This window comes from Saccostrea cucullata, unplaced genomic scaffold, assembly GCF_032062105.1.
Source record: "Saccostrea cucullata isolate Sc308-1 unplaced genomic scaffold, CSIRO_AGI_Scuc_v1 ctg998, whole genome shotgun sequence".
NCBI classification, from domain to species: domain Eukaryota; kingdom Metazoa; phylum Mollusca; class Bivalvia; order Ostreida; family Ostreidae; genus Saccostrea; species Saccostrea cuccullata.
The window spans coordinates 223,362-241,691 of NW_026925204.1; the positions used below are offsets into that span (position 1 = coordinate 223,362).

At 32.5% G+C, this 18,330-nt stretch overlaps 1 protein-coding gene across 1 annotated transcript; it reads right to left on the reverse strand.

The window, feature by feature from the left end:
- Positions 1-5,947: 5,947 nt before the first annotated feature.
- Positions 5,948-17,063, reverse strand: LOC134268337 (BEN domain-containing protein 6-like). The gene is made up of 12 exons (XM_062750579.1): positions 16,874-17,063; positions 15,624-15,707; positions 14,811-14,867; positions 13,653-13,736; positions 12,908-12,985; positions 12,756-12,791; positions 12,435-12,470; positions 12,077-12,130; positions 8,394-8,583; positions 7,693-7,880; positions 6,671-6,881; positions 5,948-6,335 (listed from the first exon to the last, which is right to left on the reverse strand). The coding sequence occupies exons 1-12, from the start codon at positions 16,961-16,963 to the stop codon at positions 6,217-6,219; spliced, it is 1,227 nt and encodes a 408-aa protein (XP_062606563.1). The 5' UTR covers positions 16,964-17,063; the 3' UTR covers positions 5,948-6,216.
- Positions 17,064-18,330: the final 1,267 nt, after the last annotated feature.

Consider the following 18,330-nt stretch of genomic DNA (forward strand, 5'->3'; position numbering starts at 1 on the left):
ATATGGACCGGACACAAATTATGAAATTTTTCTTCAAGTGACCTTGAACTTCCCCAAATGACCTTCGGTCAAGGTCATGACAAACCCATGGGTCATGGGCAATCTTCGTGTGGAATGAGAACCTACCAAGTTTATCCATAAAAAAGATATGGACCAGACACAAATTATGAATTTTACTTCCAGTGACCTTGAACTTCCCCAAATGACCTTGGGTCAAGGTCATGACACACTCTGAGGTCATGGGCAATCTTTGCATGAAATGATAACCTACCAAGTTTATCCAAAAAAAGATGGACCGGACACAAATTATGAAATTTTTCTTCCAGTGACCTTGAACTTCCCCAAATGACCTTAGGTCGAGGTCATGACACACCCTTAGGTCATGGGCAATCTTTGTGTGGAGTAGTAGATTCTTATGTCCCTCCGAAAGAAAGATATGAACCAGACATGTTTTTACAGACAGACAGACAGACGGACAAGGTAATTCGTATACACCCCCCACAAACGAAGTTTGCGGGGGGTATAACCAGGTTTTGATACATGCTAAGTCTCAAAGTGGGATTGTCTTAAAACAATATTGCACAGACGTCAGAGAATTGCTATCTCATTTTTTTTTTCTTTTTAAGAAATGGGCACAAGGTTATGCAACACTTGATGGTATACAAGAAAAACACAAATGTTCCATTCAAATGAAATTTTTTACCATTTCAATGCACATCACTGTATTTTTGTTGCCACATGACTGTTGACCTTAACAAAATTAACTTAAATTTTGTTCTATCTGTTAAATACATAAAGATCAACTCTTTTTATCAACATTGAGGAAGATTATATGTACTAATATGGGAGTGTGCTTGATTACTTTAAATTACCCCCCCCCCTTTTTATAAATGAGTGTGATTGTTTTATGGGCTTTTGATCTTGAGTACTGTTCGTTATCTCAATATTTTTCATTCCAATCAATTTAAACCTAATATCAGATATTTAGAAATTCTCTCCAACTCCTCCTATCCATTGGATCTATTGCATTACCAACTAAACTCAAATTGCAAATCTTTCCTTCAATCCAGAAGCTGTTAATGAACAAAATTGACAATTCTTCAATAAGACTACCCATAATGTAATCATTGACCAAAAACTGTATATATGTATGCATGACCAAGGTGACCTGAATATTGTGCAATTAACCAGAAATGTAATTTTCTTCCCCATTAAATTATTGCCCATGGGATGTTTGATCAAGGCTATTTTTTTTAAAGCAAAAAGTATTTCAAGTGGAGATTAGTCTTTACCAGTATTGGAATATAATTTAACAAGAGATGTTTGTAAAACACTTATGCCCCCTCCCCCCAAATTGGAAATTTTTCAAAGTCCAAAACTCTGTCAAAAATGTAAATTAAAAGAAATAAATTATCATCCCAAAACAGAACTTGTCCTAGATATTTTACTTATAAATCTGTATACCAAATTTCATTTCAGTATGTCCAACCTCTGCACAGATAATGATAGGAAACTGCAAATAATTGTAATTTTTTCAAAGTCTAAGGGACATAACTCTGTCAAGAATGGTGCGATCGTACCCAAAACACAACTTGGCCTAGATATTGATAGGATAAATCTGTATACTAAATTTCATTTCAGTATGTACGACCGTAGCGAAGAAAATGAACAGAAACTGCAAATGATTGGAATTTTTCTAAGTCCAAGGAGCATAACTCTGTAAAAAATGTTGTGATCTTACCTAAAACACTACTGGACCTAGATTTTCATATGAGATATTTGTATACCAAATTTCATTCCAGTATGTGCAATGGTTGCAAAGAAAATGAACGGAAACTGCAAATGATCGGAATTTTTCTAAGTCCAAGGGGCATAACTCTGACAAAATTGGTGTGATCATGCCCAAAACAGAACTTGACCTAGATATTCATGAGATATACCTGTATACCTAATTTCACTTCAGTATGTGCAACAGTTGCGAAGATAATGAATGGAAACTAAGTGGACCGACAGACCAACCAACAGACAGCAGCAAAGCAATATGCCCTCCCTTCTTCGAAGAAGGGCATAGATATTAATTATTCTTTTTCAAAAAGCGCCAAGTAAAATAATTAAATCTTTGGCATACAATTTCCAATCAAGATAATTCATTGTTACTATACAGGGATTTTCTGGGGCATATTTACCCGGAGCATTACCAATGTTTGGTATTTTTCCCTAAGAGAAAATTTCCCCTGAATATCCCATTTTCCCCTTTAATGAGTAAAAATTTCCCTTACAATAATAAAAAGCTCAAATATTTCTTTTCTTTTAAAAAACTGGAAAATAAAAGAAATAAATTATCATGAGGTGTGAAATATAGTTTAATTTGCTATTTTATGCACTTTAAATGGTCATAAAAATGCTGATATTAAATTGGACCTCCCAGCAGGGCTCACCCTGCACCAGTTGGACGGCGCAGATCTAGAAAATTTTTGAAATGGAATAAATAAATAAATAAATAAATAAATAAATGAAATAAGGAGAAGAGGTAGGGTTAATATAAGGTATATTTTACATAATTATACATGTAGACATGTAAACCCAACAAACCCTTCATTTAAATCTTTCTTTTTTTTTTTATTGCATTAACTTTGTACCCCCCCCCCCCCTCTAGATCTGCCTATTTGGACTGGTCCTCCAACCCTGGCTAGTTTTCCCTATTTCTACAGAATGTAACGGGTGGGTTCGCCCCGATTAAGTGTATGCACCAAGTGGTTTCACTTCGTTTAACTACACTGTAACAGGTAATAAATTTATATGTTCTTTTTTAAGTGACTTATACACAGTCATAATTACCCTGGTAGATAATTAAATAACATTTCAATATCAGATATAGAATGAAATTCTTTACGAATTTTAATGCAACACATATCGGTTCATATTTCAAATAGACAAATAAATAAGGCTTAAATAAATTTAATATTTTCCTATAATTTTTTAGTTAAAGAAAAAAAATACTAACAGTTTATTTGCAATGAATACAGCTTCATGTAGCCATTATAAAAATGATATAGCAAACAAAACTTTTGTATAGATTCATGTTAAAGCACAAAGGACAGCCTTCATCTTTAATTTTTATTAAGCTGCTTATCATTAACCTACTGAACAAACGACCATCCGACAAACAGACAATAATCATGGGTAAACCCAATTGGGTCAATCCACTCAGCATAAACAAGTAATTGGGGAGAAACCACTCAGAGCAAACAAGAAATCAGGGTGAAACCACCTGTATTCCTCCAGGAAAGGCAGTTTCTCCCAAAACGTAGAGTAATCCCTGCATAGATAACATTATAATAAAGCAACAACACAACAACAAAACAATTAGTCTTTTTTATTTATTATTCAACCTGGCCCTTGGATCATGAAACATCTTTAGCTCAAGTCTTAATTTATATTATCCTTCAATGTTGTGGATATCAAGCAATTAAAATTTATTTTAAAAATGTTTTAGTATTAATTCAAACAAATGTTGTTATTTGCAAGTATTTAGATTAATTACATCGTTAATAAACATTCTACAAGGGGTTGAAAATTTGACTGAAGTCTACGTATGTTTCATGACCCTACGGCCAGAAGACTATGGCATATGTTACTTCAAATTTACTGGATTCCATAATACATTATACCATGCTTTTCCTTTTTTATCCTGTTATACTTTTTTATCCATAACCTGTACATTTCGATTATTATTCATCAAAAAGAATATGTATCTTATATTCTAAATTGTTTTGCCATTTTCTACATCTCACCCCAATATCTACTGCGATACAGTGCGAGTTTCAATCACGTCCTTTCCGGTGAATCATTATTTTTTAACCTATGTGAATAAGCATGGACCATATCTGCACAAATATGGCGTTAAAAATAAATAGTTTCCCTTATAAAATCATTAGACATAAGGCTTTATTGGCGATACATACTGATTGCCGAATGACTGTTGAATTCGTAATAAATTTGCAAAGTCAAAAGCTTCAAAAACTAAAGTTTGGTCAACTCAAATGCGCAAATGGAAACGTATCATCTCCATCATTCAATCGGTTCGATGTTTAAAATGCATGTTTCAAATATTACCTCTACAAATGAACTAAAACAAATCAGGTATCTGAATTTAAGTTAAAACTGGATCCGTTCTCGAATGCTGTCTTTCGCCCGACGCAACGTGGCTGTTCTAACAAAGAGCCTCGTTCTGATATCTGATATCGTAATATTCGGAATAACGAACCCGATCGCAAAAAAAGAATACGGAAAAAAACAGCACCCTTCCCCATGATTTAAACAATTTAAAATAAAAACTACCTAAAGATGCTTCCATATAAGTTTAATCTTTTCTGACCCATTGGCTTTTGATTTTTAAGAAACTTTTTAAAGATTTTTCTACATATATCAGTATAAACTTTGACTCACTATTGTAGCACCGCCCTACCCCCAGGGGTCATGATTTGAACAATTAAGAATCTACACTACCCCAGGATGCTTCCACATAATTTTAGGTTTCCTGGTCCAGTGGTTCTTGAGAAGAAGATTTTATTAAAAATTTTTCCTATTAATTTCAATGTAAAGCTTGGACTCCCTCTTGTGCCCCGCCCTACCCCCGGGGGTCATGATTTGATCAATTTACCCTAACAAAAAAATACTATAGTTAACTATAGTTAACTATAGTTTACTATAGTTAACTATAGTGATAACTTTGACACACTTTGAAAAACACGAAAACTTTGACACTTTGAAAAATGCTTGACCTTTGAAAAACTTTGATAACTTTGACACTTTTTGAAAAACTTTGACTTTGACACTTTGAAAAACTTTGACACTTTGAAAAACTTTGGCGAAAAAACTTTATGACACTTTGAAATACTTTGACTCACTATGGTTAAAACTTTGATTTACTATATTGAACACTTTGATTAACGAAAGTGATACATTTTAAAAGTCCGGTTTACTATAATTATAAAATATCACTTTGACACTTTGATTTCTAGTGAAAACTTGGACGATATGAACTTCTTATAACAAAGTCAGAGACTAAAATCCAAAGTAAGAAAAAAAAAACAAACTCGTATTTAAAAAATCATATGTTTATTAATCAATGAAAACATTCAATATCATAAACTAAATCTAGATCATCCAATAAATTTAATAAAATATATGGCATACAAAATGCATGGAATTCTCTTGAAGTACTAAATGAAGTCAGTATACTGGGGTGAAACCTGAGATGTGGTAAGTAAAATCTTTATCAAAGAAAAAATATACAATGTTTAAAAAAATGTAAAAAAAAAAAATTTGATACGTTTATCACAGAAAAATTTACAATGTTCCCTCCTCTGGATATGAACATTACACTCTTTAACAGAATTTGGTGATTTAGACACTGATGACAAGGTTTTAAAATGTATTTATAACAGCAGGGTTGTCTCTAACAACTACAGAAATTTGAACCAAAATGTTTAATGAACACATCCCTCCCGTGTTATTTTGGTATCCCCCTCAACTCCAGGGGATCGAGGGGGGCCTAGAATCCTTTAAACCCTTTCAATCATAGAGCCCTGCTCTTTTAATTCTTAGGGACAATCCTGCTGTAAACATAAAATTTTGGCACATTCTTCAGTATTTTAAGGGCTGAAGGAAAAAGAAAACAATGTTAAAATTTACAACAAAAAATGGGGCAAAAACTTGAACAACATGCGAAACAGATAAACTTTTTCTAAAAATAAATATTTGAAAAATAATAGCTCTAAAAATGAAACACATTCTGTTTCAATCATATCACAAAACAATAAGACAATATGTATGTATCACAACTCTGAAGAAAAAAACAGTATATACACATATATACAGATAAACCTCCTAATAAAATACTTATAATGCTTTGCCATCAAAAGTTTGTTAAACAGTTCAAAAATAAGTTAAAAAGCAAGCACTATGAATAAATATGACAACATTAAAAAATAAATACTATCACTATTAACTACAATAAATACTACACAGAGAATACTATTTAAATCACTAAAATGGAAGTGTCCAGGGCCAAGGCATGGTTCCATGTAGCGGAGGTCTTCGGCTGTGGCTAACAGCCTGGAGAGGGATGGTCTCCGCCAGGTCAAAGCGCCCAAGACACATCAGGTGAAAATGTGGAATGGCAATCAATGTCTGTAAAAATTGTTGTCTTTCTTAAGTGGTGGAAGGAGGTCTCTCCGATACCCTGGCTTTTTTGTGGCAGTTGTTTAGCTTGTTTCTGATGATCTTCTTAATCTTGTCTTCAGTAACACTCCACTGCGACTTGGTGAAAGCTGAAATAAACACAAGAAAAATAAGAACAATATTCTGAGCATCAGAATCAAATCAATATTGTTATAAATGGTAGGAAATGACACTGTCTTTACATGTAACTTACAATTCCTTTCTGAAAATTCTGGTTTTCAAAACCCCTTTCTATGATTTCTTTTTCTCAATAATTTAGCTTTAATATCATAATAATAATTTTTATTTACTAAGTCATGACTTGCTTACATTATTTGTTCAATTCCAAACAATAAATATGATGCAAACATGCATGACGAAATTAATAAAGGTAGCCTAGATTTAAAAAATTCAAATATTCAAAAAAAATTTAAAAATATCTTACCTATGATGTCTGCAAGCTTGTCCCCATCTAGGGCTGGCTTGATGTCAGTTGAATCCTTGCAGCGACCTTTGGCACCCGTCAAGCTGCATGTTCCAAGTTCCTCGTCTGTAAAAACTTCCTCCATTAGGTAGTTAACAAGATGGGAAGACTTGGATCCAACATGCCGAAAGACATCTTTTTTCACCAGTTGGACGGTGCCGAAATTCAAAACCTGAGAAACATTTCAATTAATTAGTTTTACAATAGGCATTAGGTTCATTTATAATCTTTTTTATTCTAATCATCATACAATAAATGATGTTAACACTTTTTTTCTTTTGAAGGTTTATTAATACAGTCTTAAAAAGTCTATGAAACTTGTTTTAAGACAATTTGATATGGATATCTTGCAATACAAGTCTCTGTATTTTGTTATATTTAATCCTGCCTGCAATTAGTTTTAAAAATACCATTAACAGGTATTTTCTGTGGTAGGAAATCTTTACAAATTGAACCATCAATCTTAGCAAATAATTTTCTGATTTTTCAATTTCAGTGGTTAAAATTAATAACAAAATTATTTATTTACAGGAAATGAACAAAAAATTCTAGGGATTTAGTAGGGCACTGCCATGTTTCCATTTTTAAAAATGATGATCAAAGATGCTCTAGAAGTGATACTAAGCTCTACTATCCTTGCTTGGTATTTGTAAACTTTTGTCAAATCCATTTAAACTCATACATCCATAAGAATAGTTATTCGTTCAGATTAAAGGCAAGAAGTCGTGAAATACTAAACCAAATTGGTTGATATAGACACCATGCAAGTATCAAACTTCCATGCGTAAAATACCTGAATTCATATTTAAGAAAATAATTTGCGACTTGTACAGTGTAATTTTCGAAAAATTGTCTCATCTATAAGAATGTGTTATACTATAATCAAATGAAAAAAGATTGATACTTTCCTTCTTGTTACATTTTTATATTTAAATACAAACATTAAGAACATTCTTTTACTCAATACATAGATCTACATGTACCTCTTCTGCATTGTTGTCCTCCGGTGAAACAGGTGTCACTGGTGTCAAAGGACTCCTCTGTGGTAAGATTGGAGTCTTTGGAAGAACAGATGAGGTGGTGGCAGTTGGCCTTGGCACAACTGAGGTGCTGCTTGGTGGGGATGCACTGCTCTTAACTTTCCTTATCTTCTGCAGGAGTTCTGGAAGCTCTGAAAATAAGAAAATAAGAAATAATTTTTTTTAAAACTGTGCACAAAGCCTCAATACAGTATTTGGGAGAAATGAAATAATTATTGAAACCCAAGTGGTCTTATTATATATTATCCTGATAATTTGAATGTTGAAAAAATCTTTCAATTTTATTTATCATCTGTACTTCATTTCCAATCACTTCTAATTAATATTACATTAAATATTTTGAAGAAAATACCAAAATAACCGCCCTCTTTTCCCAATTTTCTAAGTGCCCGGGGCAGCTAATAGGGATTATATGGTATTTGTCTAACAATCAGGATTCTGACATCATTTTTGAAGTAAAAACACAATCAAAAAAGTTCATTTCAGTCACAATTCATAAATGTGTTATAAATCTAATGCCTTATGATAACTAGATGCGTTTATGATGAGGGTTGAAGAGTCTCAAATGCAAGTCAAACTTAAATGGAGTATTGTGCAAAAGACTCATTATTTTATTCAGTAAATGGTTAACAATAATTAAGTACCTGTTGCCAAAGCTATGGCAGCTCTCAGGTTTTGGTTCTCCTGTTCGAGCTTCATGATTTCTCTGGACTTTTTCTGCAGCTCCATTGCCTGGAGTTGGCACTTGGTGAAGAGCTGGTCCTTCGTCAGTCGCAGGTCTTCCTCATCATCAGAGGTGACGACTTCCTCTATGTTCCTTAGCCAGCGTGACCTCTACAAGATAAAAACAGAAATTAAAAAATAAGGCTAAATATTTCCATTTCTAATTTTTTTCTCTCTGTGATAACTCTTTGAAAGTTGTCTGAGTTTATTTCTTAATAATTCTGCCAGAATGTAAATTAGGCAGGTCGATAGGTCAGGAGCTAAGGAGGCCTACTAAGCATGCAAATCTTGTGCGCATTTGCCTCTGTGTCTGACGCTAAGGAAGCCAAATATGCATGTAAATCTCGTGCCGCTGCCTATGTGTTTGACGTCAGTGGGCGAGGACTATTGAAATTGGCATTGAAGTCCTCGTGTAATTTAGGTCTATATCTACATTTTTAAAGTCTAAATCTACAATTTTATTCACAATGAAATGGAAATATAAGAAATCAATGTATAGTTTTGAGAGTATGCCAGGGACATCAACAATAGTGGGAAACATGGAATAATTTTAGCATAACGGGCTTCGCCCCTTATGCAAATTATCCCATGTTTCCCACTATTGTTGATGCCCTGGCATACTCTCAAAACTAGACAGTGATTCGATCCTTAAATAACAGTGATTGGAAAGGGCTTGCACCACATGCCATACTTGCATTGATGTGAAAAGTGGCGCATTAAATCAATCAATCATGGCGCCAAGGTGCGCATTCAATTTTTAGCGATGTCATATGGAAATATATATTGTGTACGACTCTCTTACTTGCTTTACTTTCGTTTGAAATGCTGTCAATTTAAAACAACAAATCTCAATGGTTGAACCTTGTTTATAACTACTTCCGGTTCATTGAAGCACTTTTATTAGGTACATTACTTCATTCATACATTCATTTGTATGTTAGGGTTGATCCATGTCTAAAACTGTCGTAATTTTGAACATAAAAAAGGGAGAATTATATTCTATGGGAGTTGCATTAAATTTGCAGCATTGCATATGTTAAATCAAGGGCCTGCGAGTTGACTCGCTCAAGTTAATTGAGCTTTTCAAACATCTGGACACGTACCTTACCTTGTATCAAAATTTATTTGCATCTGAAGAAATTGAATAACATGTCTCCATGTACATTTAAAAAATTATGTATATTGCTTTTCCTTTACATATATACAGGTTGGCACTACTGGGGTTACGTACACATAATTGTGAAAAGATTCTATAAATAATAAATTTAAGCACACTAGGTGCAGTGGCCAATGTTATGGAGTAATTAATTTAAAGATTCCCACAGCAAATCTGGATTATAAAAAAGATTTTTCAAGCACACTAGCTGTAGCTAATGAGAGCAGTAGTTGTTTGTGTTAGGGAGTATTCTTGGTCAACTAAAAAAAACATCAGATGGGAAGATTAGATCCAACTTACATGCTTGTACATGTACATATATTCATACGCTGTAATTGCACATCATACACATATTTAAACAAATATTTCTTTAAAAGCATGAAGACATAAATAATATGTTACAGTATGAAATTTTATAAAGTTTTACATCTAAAGTTTATACAGTCACTCAAACAAAAGCATCCCTGATTTTTTGCTAGAAATATCATATTTGGCATATGGATCACCTTGATGTGTGAATAATTTTACAACTCTGAAAGGGCTGCGTGTTTCAACAATGAGTAGCTCGCTACGAGAGCCAACTCATTCAAAAATCAAATTGGATAATCAAAAACATGTTTTCTTTGTATGTCATATTTGTTTGTCACTTTGTTATTTCTTAAAATGGCACTTCAGAATATATTGATGGCGCATTCATTTTCAAAATGGCCATTCAAAAATGTTGACAGTTGTGCCATAGTCCCATTGACCTTGGCCTTCCCAATCACTGAAATAACTTAAGTAATTGAAAAGCTCAACACATTATTCACAAGAGATCTCTATGAAAATTCAGTGGTGCAGAGTCATGTTCAGGTTTGGTCAGTGAAAGTAAAATAAGACTGTCCCAATTATATTATTGTTACCCCCCCCCCCCTTTCCCCAAGACTTACACACTAAAATTATGGCATGTTGATATACATGTACAAACATCATATACACCTGAAGCTAGCTTCTATCATAAGCAAAATCAACTCATTTAAAATCTTGATAAGAACTTATATCATGTCACTGACACAATACTTAAATGGAAGATAATTATATTTAAATACCCAAGGTCTCTTGGACAGACAGTAGCAAAGCAGTTACATGCCTTCCCTTCTTCAAAAGAGAGGGGAGATGTTCAAAATAAATTATGTTTTCCTTGTTCCTTGATGAAAATTTCCAATTTCTAATGTATGCTGAACACATGTTTTGTTCATAATTGATTGATAGAAATAAAGTCACAGCATGATACACCCATCAAAAAATTACAATTATCTTAAACAGTTTAGATGGCAGAAAACCATGTCAATCAATCATGTCAATCGTAAATGAATCCGATATTTCCATGATTTTTCCATTCCTTAAAATATTTGTTTATCCATCACCTGGGGTGTTGGCATTAATTATGACAAACATTACATTATTGAAAGATTTCTAAACTGGTTGTGTTAAACAGATATTTAAGGCCATATAAAATTGAAATCTTGGTTCTCAGGCCCTCGCGCATCCGTTTTGAGGTAGCCATATTGCCGGTTTTATTGTATTTTTGATAAAATAAAAAGTTGGTGTTGCAGACACCAATCTGGGAAAAAAAATTCCGACCTCATTTGTTTTGTAGTTTAGTATTCAAACATCACTTCCGGTAGCAATTTACATTGTGAGTTTGGCTACTTCGTTTGAAAATACATTCGAGGACATTACCTACGATGTTTACACGCTGTTAAGCAATGGTTAAAGCAGAAATTTTGATCAGAAATGGAAAGTTTATCTGTGATTAAAAAAATTATCTTTATGTTAAAGAAAATTTGGAAATTAAAAAAAAAATAACTCTCTCATCTACTTTATTGCCAATAAAATGAAAAATAAATTGCCCCCCTCCCGCATCTGTTTTTGAGAAAATTGGCCTGAGAACCAGGGAATTAAATTTAGATAGCCTAATATTACGTAAGAGTGACCTACTTTTTGCGCATGACACACATTCCACCCAAGATGTACTAGCTGACAAAGTTTGATATCTCTAGGCCCAATAGTATAGGTATACAAGTAATGAGCCGGACATATGAAAAGCTAACCGACTGACGAACAGAATGTAGCATACATGATACGTCCAGTTGTAAGACGGGCATATAAAAATAAAATTGCACATCATATTTATTGTATGATAGGTAAGGAGAATTGCATGGCTGAACCAGGAATCAAATTGGATAACCCTACCATCACTTAGCAAGTGCTCTATACCACTTACCTATCAATTCAAAAGACTCCAAATAATTCAAAGTCTGTTTAAACTAAATTTCATGGCTAACACAAAAAGCCACTAAATACAATTTTCTTTACTTGTACAAGTGAAACCATTTTGTTCCAAGCTGATCACTGAAAGTTACCTAAACAATTAATCAAAATATCTTAGAAAAGATATTGTCTTACCCTGTCAATCCTACTCTTCTTTAAGGTATGGCTGCTACGACTTGTTTCACTCTCCTGTTGAAAAAATCAGGTCATTGTGATTTACAAGTTGCATACATTGCAAGGATGCCAAGTAAAATGAAACCCATATTTAGCGAGTTCAATAACTTGCATGAATGTAACCTATTAAATCGGTTTTCAACATGTTTACAAGTATTGTTAATTTAATACAGCTTCAAATAAGTGACTGAAATTTTAGGGTGCTACTACCAAGATCACCGATATAAGCCAAAATAGACATTTGCCCATAAATGTCTAGTTATAGGGTAATCTTTCAAAATGCTGACGTGGAAGTAATTTTGATTATACAACAACCTACCTCAAACTCCATAATTCTCTTTGGTCTAAATGGTGTCTACAAAGAAATGAAAAAAAATTTAGTTTGTTTCTGTCAATGTTGAATTCAAATTGAGACAAGAATATTCAGGTATTCTGCATACTATTAAATAATGGTTGTTGACAGTTTAAGCTTTAAAAGATATTGCATTCAAAGTCAAAGTATTAAAACTTTGTAAGACAAATGAAAGTTATCATTCCCTGATTTTAAAATAAACTACTTATTTTATAAGTTGCTTCATTGTTGTTTTTTTAAAAAAAACAATTAATTTTATAACTGGCTGCAATTTCAAACAATACATACCTCTCTTTGTGTTGCTTTCTTGCTACTGAATGACATCTGAAACAACAAATTTAAACATGCTTAAATATGTGAAATTGTGCATTATATCTATATTAAACATGGATAATAGTGTTCTAGATATAAAACTGTGATAAGATTAGATCTGAATTTACCTGTTCATTTTCCTTATTTTCTGATGATGACGTCTCCTCGATGGCAGTATCAATATCAGCTGAGTCCACTTCTTTGACCTTAAACAAAATAAATTATGTCCTTAAAACATGTCTTACTTTTATAATAAGCATAAAATCTACATTTTATGAAGTGGTTTAAGAGCATCAATATTGTATACATTTTCTACAAAGGAGTGGTCCTTAAAGATGAACAGATGAAAGAACCCTTCCCCTCCCTCCATGCAAAACAGAGAATGAAAATTGTTCATTATCACGAAATAAAAAAACCCTTTTTTTTATGTGTGCTCCAATTGGACATGTACCTTCCGAACTTCAGAGTAAGGATTAATAAAAAAAAATCAATACACTTAAAGCAAGATCCTCCAATGTACGGTCAGAGTTGGGTTCACAGAAAACATCTAAATAAAGTAATAATTCAAGAGAACTATCATATTCTTAAATTCAGCAGATTGTTTAACTACAACATCTGTGATCAAGTAGCAGATGAATAAGACTGCAGTATACATTACATGCACTTCTTCATGTCATTATGAAACTACAGTGAACGATCTAGATGCCTATTCGAAAGCACAATATCCCCAGATAGCTTTTTGAAAAAGTTATTCCTGCCCCCTATACATGTATGGTATTAACATGATTAAAGCAACTTAAATATCATGACTAATAATGCTCAGCAGAGATTCTAATAGAAATTTAATTTTTCTATTTTGATGGTGCTCAGTACCTTATCATGTTCATCCTTCTTCTGTTCATCAACGGACTTCTTCTGTTCATCACCTTGCTGGGGAGATACTTCTTTTCCAATGACCTACAATGTTTTGATAAATTATGAATAAAATAGGTCTACCTAGCTTCTTATTTTATTTGTGTATACCAGCACTAAAGGGGCCTAATACTTGTGTGGCTGTTTTTTGTGTATGAAGACAGTGGACAGGGACTACTGAAATTGACATGGGAGGCCTTGTATATGGGAATAGGGTAATGGTAATGTGTTATTGTAATGGACAGTAATTAATTACAAATTTTAATGTTATTGAAAGTAATGTATAATTGGCCTTTTCAATTACAAGCAACTGTAATTTAATAACTTCTTTCCAAAAAGGCATGTAATTCAGTTACTTTTCAAGTACAAGAATAGTCTCTACCTAAGAGTGCAACGATAAACCATTTGAGGGTAAACCGCAGTTTATTTTCCCATGGTTCAGTTCAATCAGTCTGTAATTATCGGAATAGTCCGTTTTGGCTCGTCATTTACAATTTCAAAATGGCTTCCGCATTAAACATGAGGTCAATGAAACTGCAGAAACAGCAAATAAACTTGTTTCAAGTCTCATATTTAACGGGTAGAAGGATGCTATCACTTTCCTAGTGTTAGTGTCCTAATGTGAATTTGATAAAACTTTCGAGTTTAAAGTATATGATGACAAAGGTCTGATTTTTTTTACCCAATGTGGCACACCCAATGTGTCACGTATAGTGATACGTATCATACTGTGAACTGAATACCATGATACTTATCGTATTGTGGGGTAGGCGTATCGTTGAACCCCTATCCCCACTTCATTAGAATAATTTAAAAAAGATTCATTGATCTTTTGGACAAAATATTTCGATGAAAAAATTTCTTTAAAGGAATTTTAACATCTATAGTGATATTTTCCTTTAGAAGTAAATTTAAATTGTTGTTTATTGTCTTTTTTTTATTTTCTTAAAACTTTTACATGAAATTTATCTTTGTAAAGTGTTCAAATAAAATTTATAAATTGATTTATTTCGAAGAAACAATTAAAATAACTCATTTTGTTTAGCCTTAGAAAAAAAGCTGTTGATGGGGGATGAAATTCAAAAAAAAAATACAAAACAATAAAGGTGATGATCATACCTGATCCTGTCCTTCATCATTAACTGTTTCACCATCTTCACACTTCTTGTCTTTCTCCTAAGATAAAAAAAATCATTTTAAGTCAAGTCTATACAACCGGATGAAACATATCCCTAAAATACCTCAGCTAGCTTTTGGAAATCACACAAGAACACATAATTTTATTTATTTAAATTGAGTATCCTTTAATTCTTTTATAACCTTTAAGAAATTTTTTTTAAAAATGAATTTATTTTCATGGTAAAAAAATATATAAATTATAGGCAGTTTTTTTTCAATTTTTTTTTCAATCATTTTCCTATGTGTAAAACTCAAACAATTTATTTTTATGGACAGATGATAAAAACAAACTTTTCTCAAAGAATTTGAAAATAACAACTTGGGTCATGTTTAAATGACTATAAATAATAACTTTCACCACAATGTTTTTAATTTTTTATTCAAATTTGCTTTAAAATGGAATTTGAAGTGAAAAATATTTGTAAGTGCTGAGCATATAGGCCTTAATTTGCAGCCCTTCACCGGCAATGGTGTCGTCTCCATATCAGTGAAATATTCTGGGGAGGGACATTAAACAGTATACAATCAATCAATCAATATAGATTAATCAGAACGCTTTCAGAATGGCCTACTTTTGAACATCACCGAAGGTTTACAATTTCTTTATTTTCTAAAAATTTATTATTTGCATCATTTGCAATGAAATTAACCCACAAAATATATACCAATTCAGGCATCCATTTTTTGGTTGTATCATCTGTCCTTAAATAAACTGAATAAAATAAAGAGATAACATGGATAAGTTAAACATACCTGGAGTTTCAAGAACTTTGTCTTTAAGTCCTCCTGGCACCTGGAGTAGCTCTTTCTGATCTTTTTCTGTTTCTCCTTTAGACACTATAAATACAAGTATTGAAAAAATAAACATAAATTCAATTGGGGAAAATAGCATTGAAGTAGAACAAAAGTAAATCTTCCATCATATTAAAGCTACTTGGACACAGACTTGAAGTCAACAATAAAAATTATGTCTGTAATCATGGTAATAAACAAGAATAGATATGGGTTACCCCATATCCAAAGATATTCGACATTTAGATTTAATATGTTTTACAGTGTTTAAAATGACGTTAATAAAAAACAACTGCACTGTCTAATTATGGAACTGGTGTAAATTTCGTGAGTCCATAGCGTTACGGTCACCCAGTCTCCTAACAAACAGTACACATAGGCGTATATGTACCTGTGTCCGCAAGACCAACATTAGCCTTGGTCTACACACGTAGCATCTGGTGCGGTAAATAATTTACGAATTATCATTAATAATTAATGTAAAATAGTCATGATCGCAGGTTTCATTAACATTTAATCTGTCTCAAGTTCAGAAGATAAAGGCAACACTCGGTGACTGGGGTTTAATTGCACTGCATGAACATAGATTTCTAAAAAAAAAAAATATCACACAAGTTGAACAGTATATCACCATCATGACACTTATGAATGTGACCAGTGGACAGGGTATATTAAATCCTTCGTGTCTGCATGATTTAATGACTTTCTGATCTTTCTTTCTTTTTTTTAATTTTTTTTATTTTTAAATTCAATGAATCCATATGCTTACACATAGTAGACCCAGATCCAGACAATGAACTGTTTCAAATATTTCAGGATTAAGTCTATCACCCTTATTATTCTAATATGACACACTAAAAAAAGCTGGCTCTTACAGCATGATTCTTTCATATTTTACACATTGAGTGACATTGAATTTCTAGATATTTTAGGACTACATTGGTTGTTATGCATTATCTGGCCCATTAACATCATGATCAAATGTAAAATGGGGAAAAAACCTAACATATTCATGTCCAATTAATTACACAAGATTATCATGATTAATATCTGCACAGAATTTCATCAATTTTAATTTTTCTTTTATAATTCCAATATAGTTCTAAATGTTCAGTATAAATTCTTAAATATGTCATATGCTCAATTGGCATCCTCACATTTGTTGAACATGCAACGTTAACATTTGAAAAGCAATGGAAAAAAAAAATTACCTCATCATCTGAGGAGTCCAGATGATCTGAAGTTGCTGGTGTTTTTCTTTTTTCTGTCACACGCCCTGTTTCAATGTAGTGATCCATCATCTCCTCAGCTGTTTCTCTATCATCTGTGTAGAAATCAGTATTAAATGCTAACTAATTTTAACAGCCTTTTAAGCCTCTCAATAATTAAATAAGTAGAGTAAGTAATTATTTATTGTAGAAGCACTGCGCAAGATAAGTAGTGTTGTCAAATTAGTTGAAAATCAGAATCGATTAATGAGCAGCATCAGTGGAATCTAACCAACTGATCATATATGTACTTAAATGAAAGAAAACCATGAACTTTGTTAAAATGGTACAGAGTTTCCGAATACCAAATATTTTTATCAGTCATTCGGACTGATGGCTTAATGCTTTCTACCAGTTTGAAGCATATTCTATCGGTCCGAATAAATTTTTAGAATATACAGTGAATATTTCAAATACCATTGAATATGCATAAATTTTCATCTGGGCTCACCAATTTAACACTGACTGTGATACAAGGGTTATGGAACTATAATTAATTCAAGCATGGCTAAAGAACACAAGGTTTGTGGCAGCACTAAAGTACTAGCCCAAAGTAAATATTGGGGGAAAGATTTTAGTAACAAGTGATTATGAAAAAAATAATTTTTGAAAAAGAAAATGTCTTTTGTTACTAGAATATTATATTTAAATAAAATTAAAATTAAATACTTGTAAAATTGAATCAGATATCAATAGCAGTTATGATAGAAACTCAAAATAAATATAAATTTAAATTATCCTTACGTTTTCTCTGTGGACATTGCACTCCCTGACCTATAAACTGCATGTGTTTACTAATGGAGGAAATTCGGATTAGGAAAAAAACGATCGTTTTTGGAAGTAAATAAGTCAAGTAGAATTGCATATTGGATAAGATTATGGATATTTACGAAGAATAGGAGCATGCTGCATTGAAAATTTTCATTTATAAAGACTTCGCAGTAATTCAGAGTACAATAAATTAATCAGGACAAGCCCTCATCACAATCGGTCACACGGACCGGTACTAGAGCCAATTTCATCGGACTTTTCGATTTTCTATCGGTTTTGCCGGTAGGACCGATAGTTTTCGGAAACTCTGATGGTAAATAACAATACTGGAATATATATATGGAAGATATACATGTGGATAACACAAGCTTTTTCTTCAAATAAAAGTGAGAAAATTATAAAAAGATAAGTGCTGTAAAATGGTGAAAATACTGATTCTTATAATCAATTGCTAAAATCTCTATTCGATTGTTTGAACTCTCTACCCCTTATTAAGTTAATTCCATGATTTGACGCACTGGCCATATCCTTAAAGTGTTTTATTACTTTTAGCAATAGTGCTTTTATTCCTTTTAGAAGTATCTTAAGAAAGCCATCTCTATCGTGTTTATTATGGAAATTCAATCAGT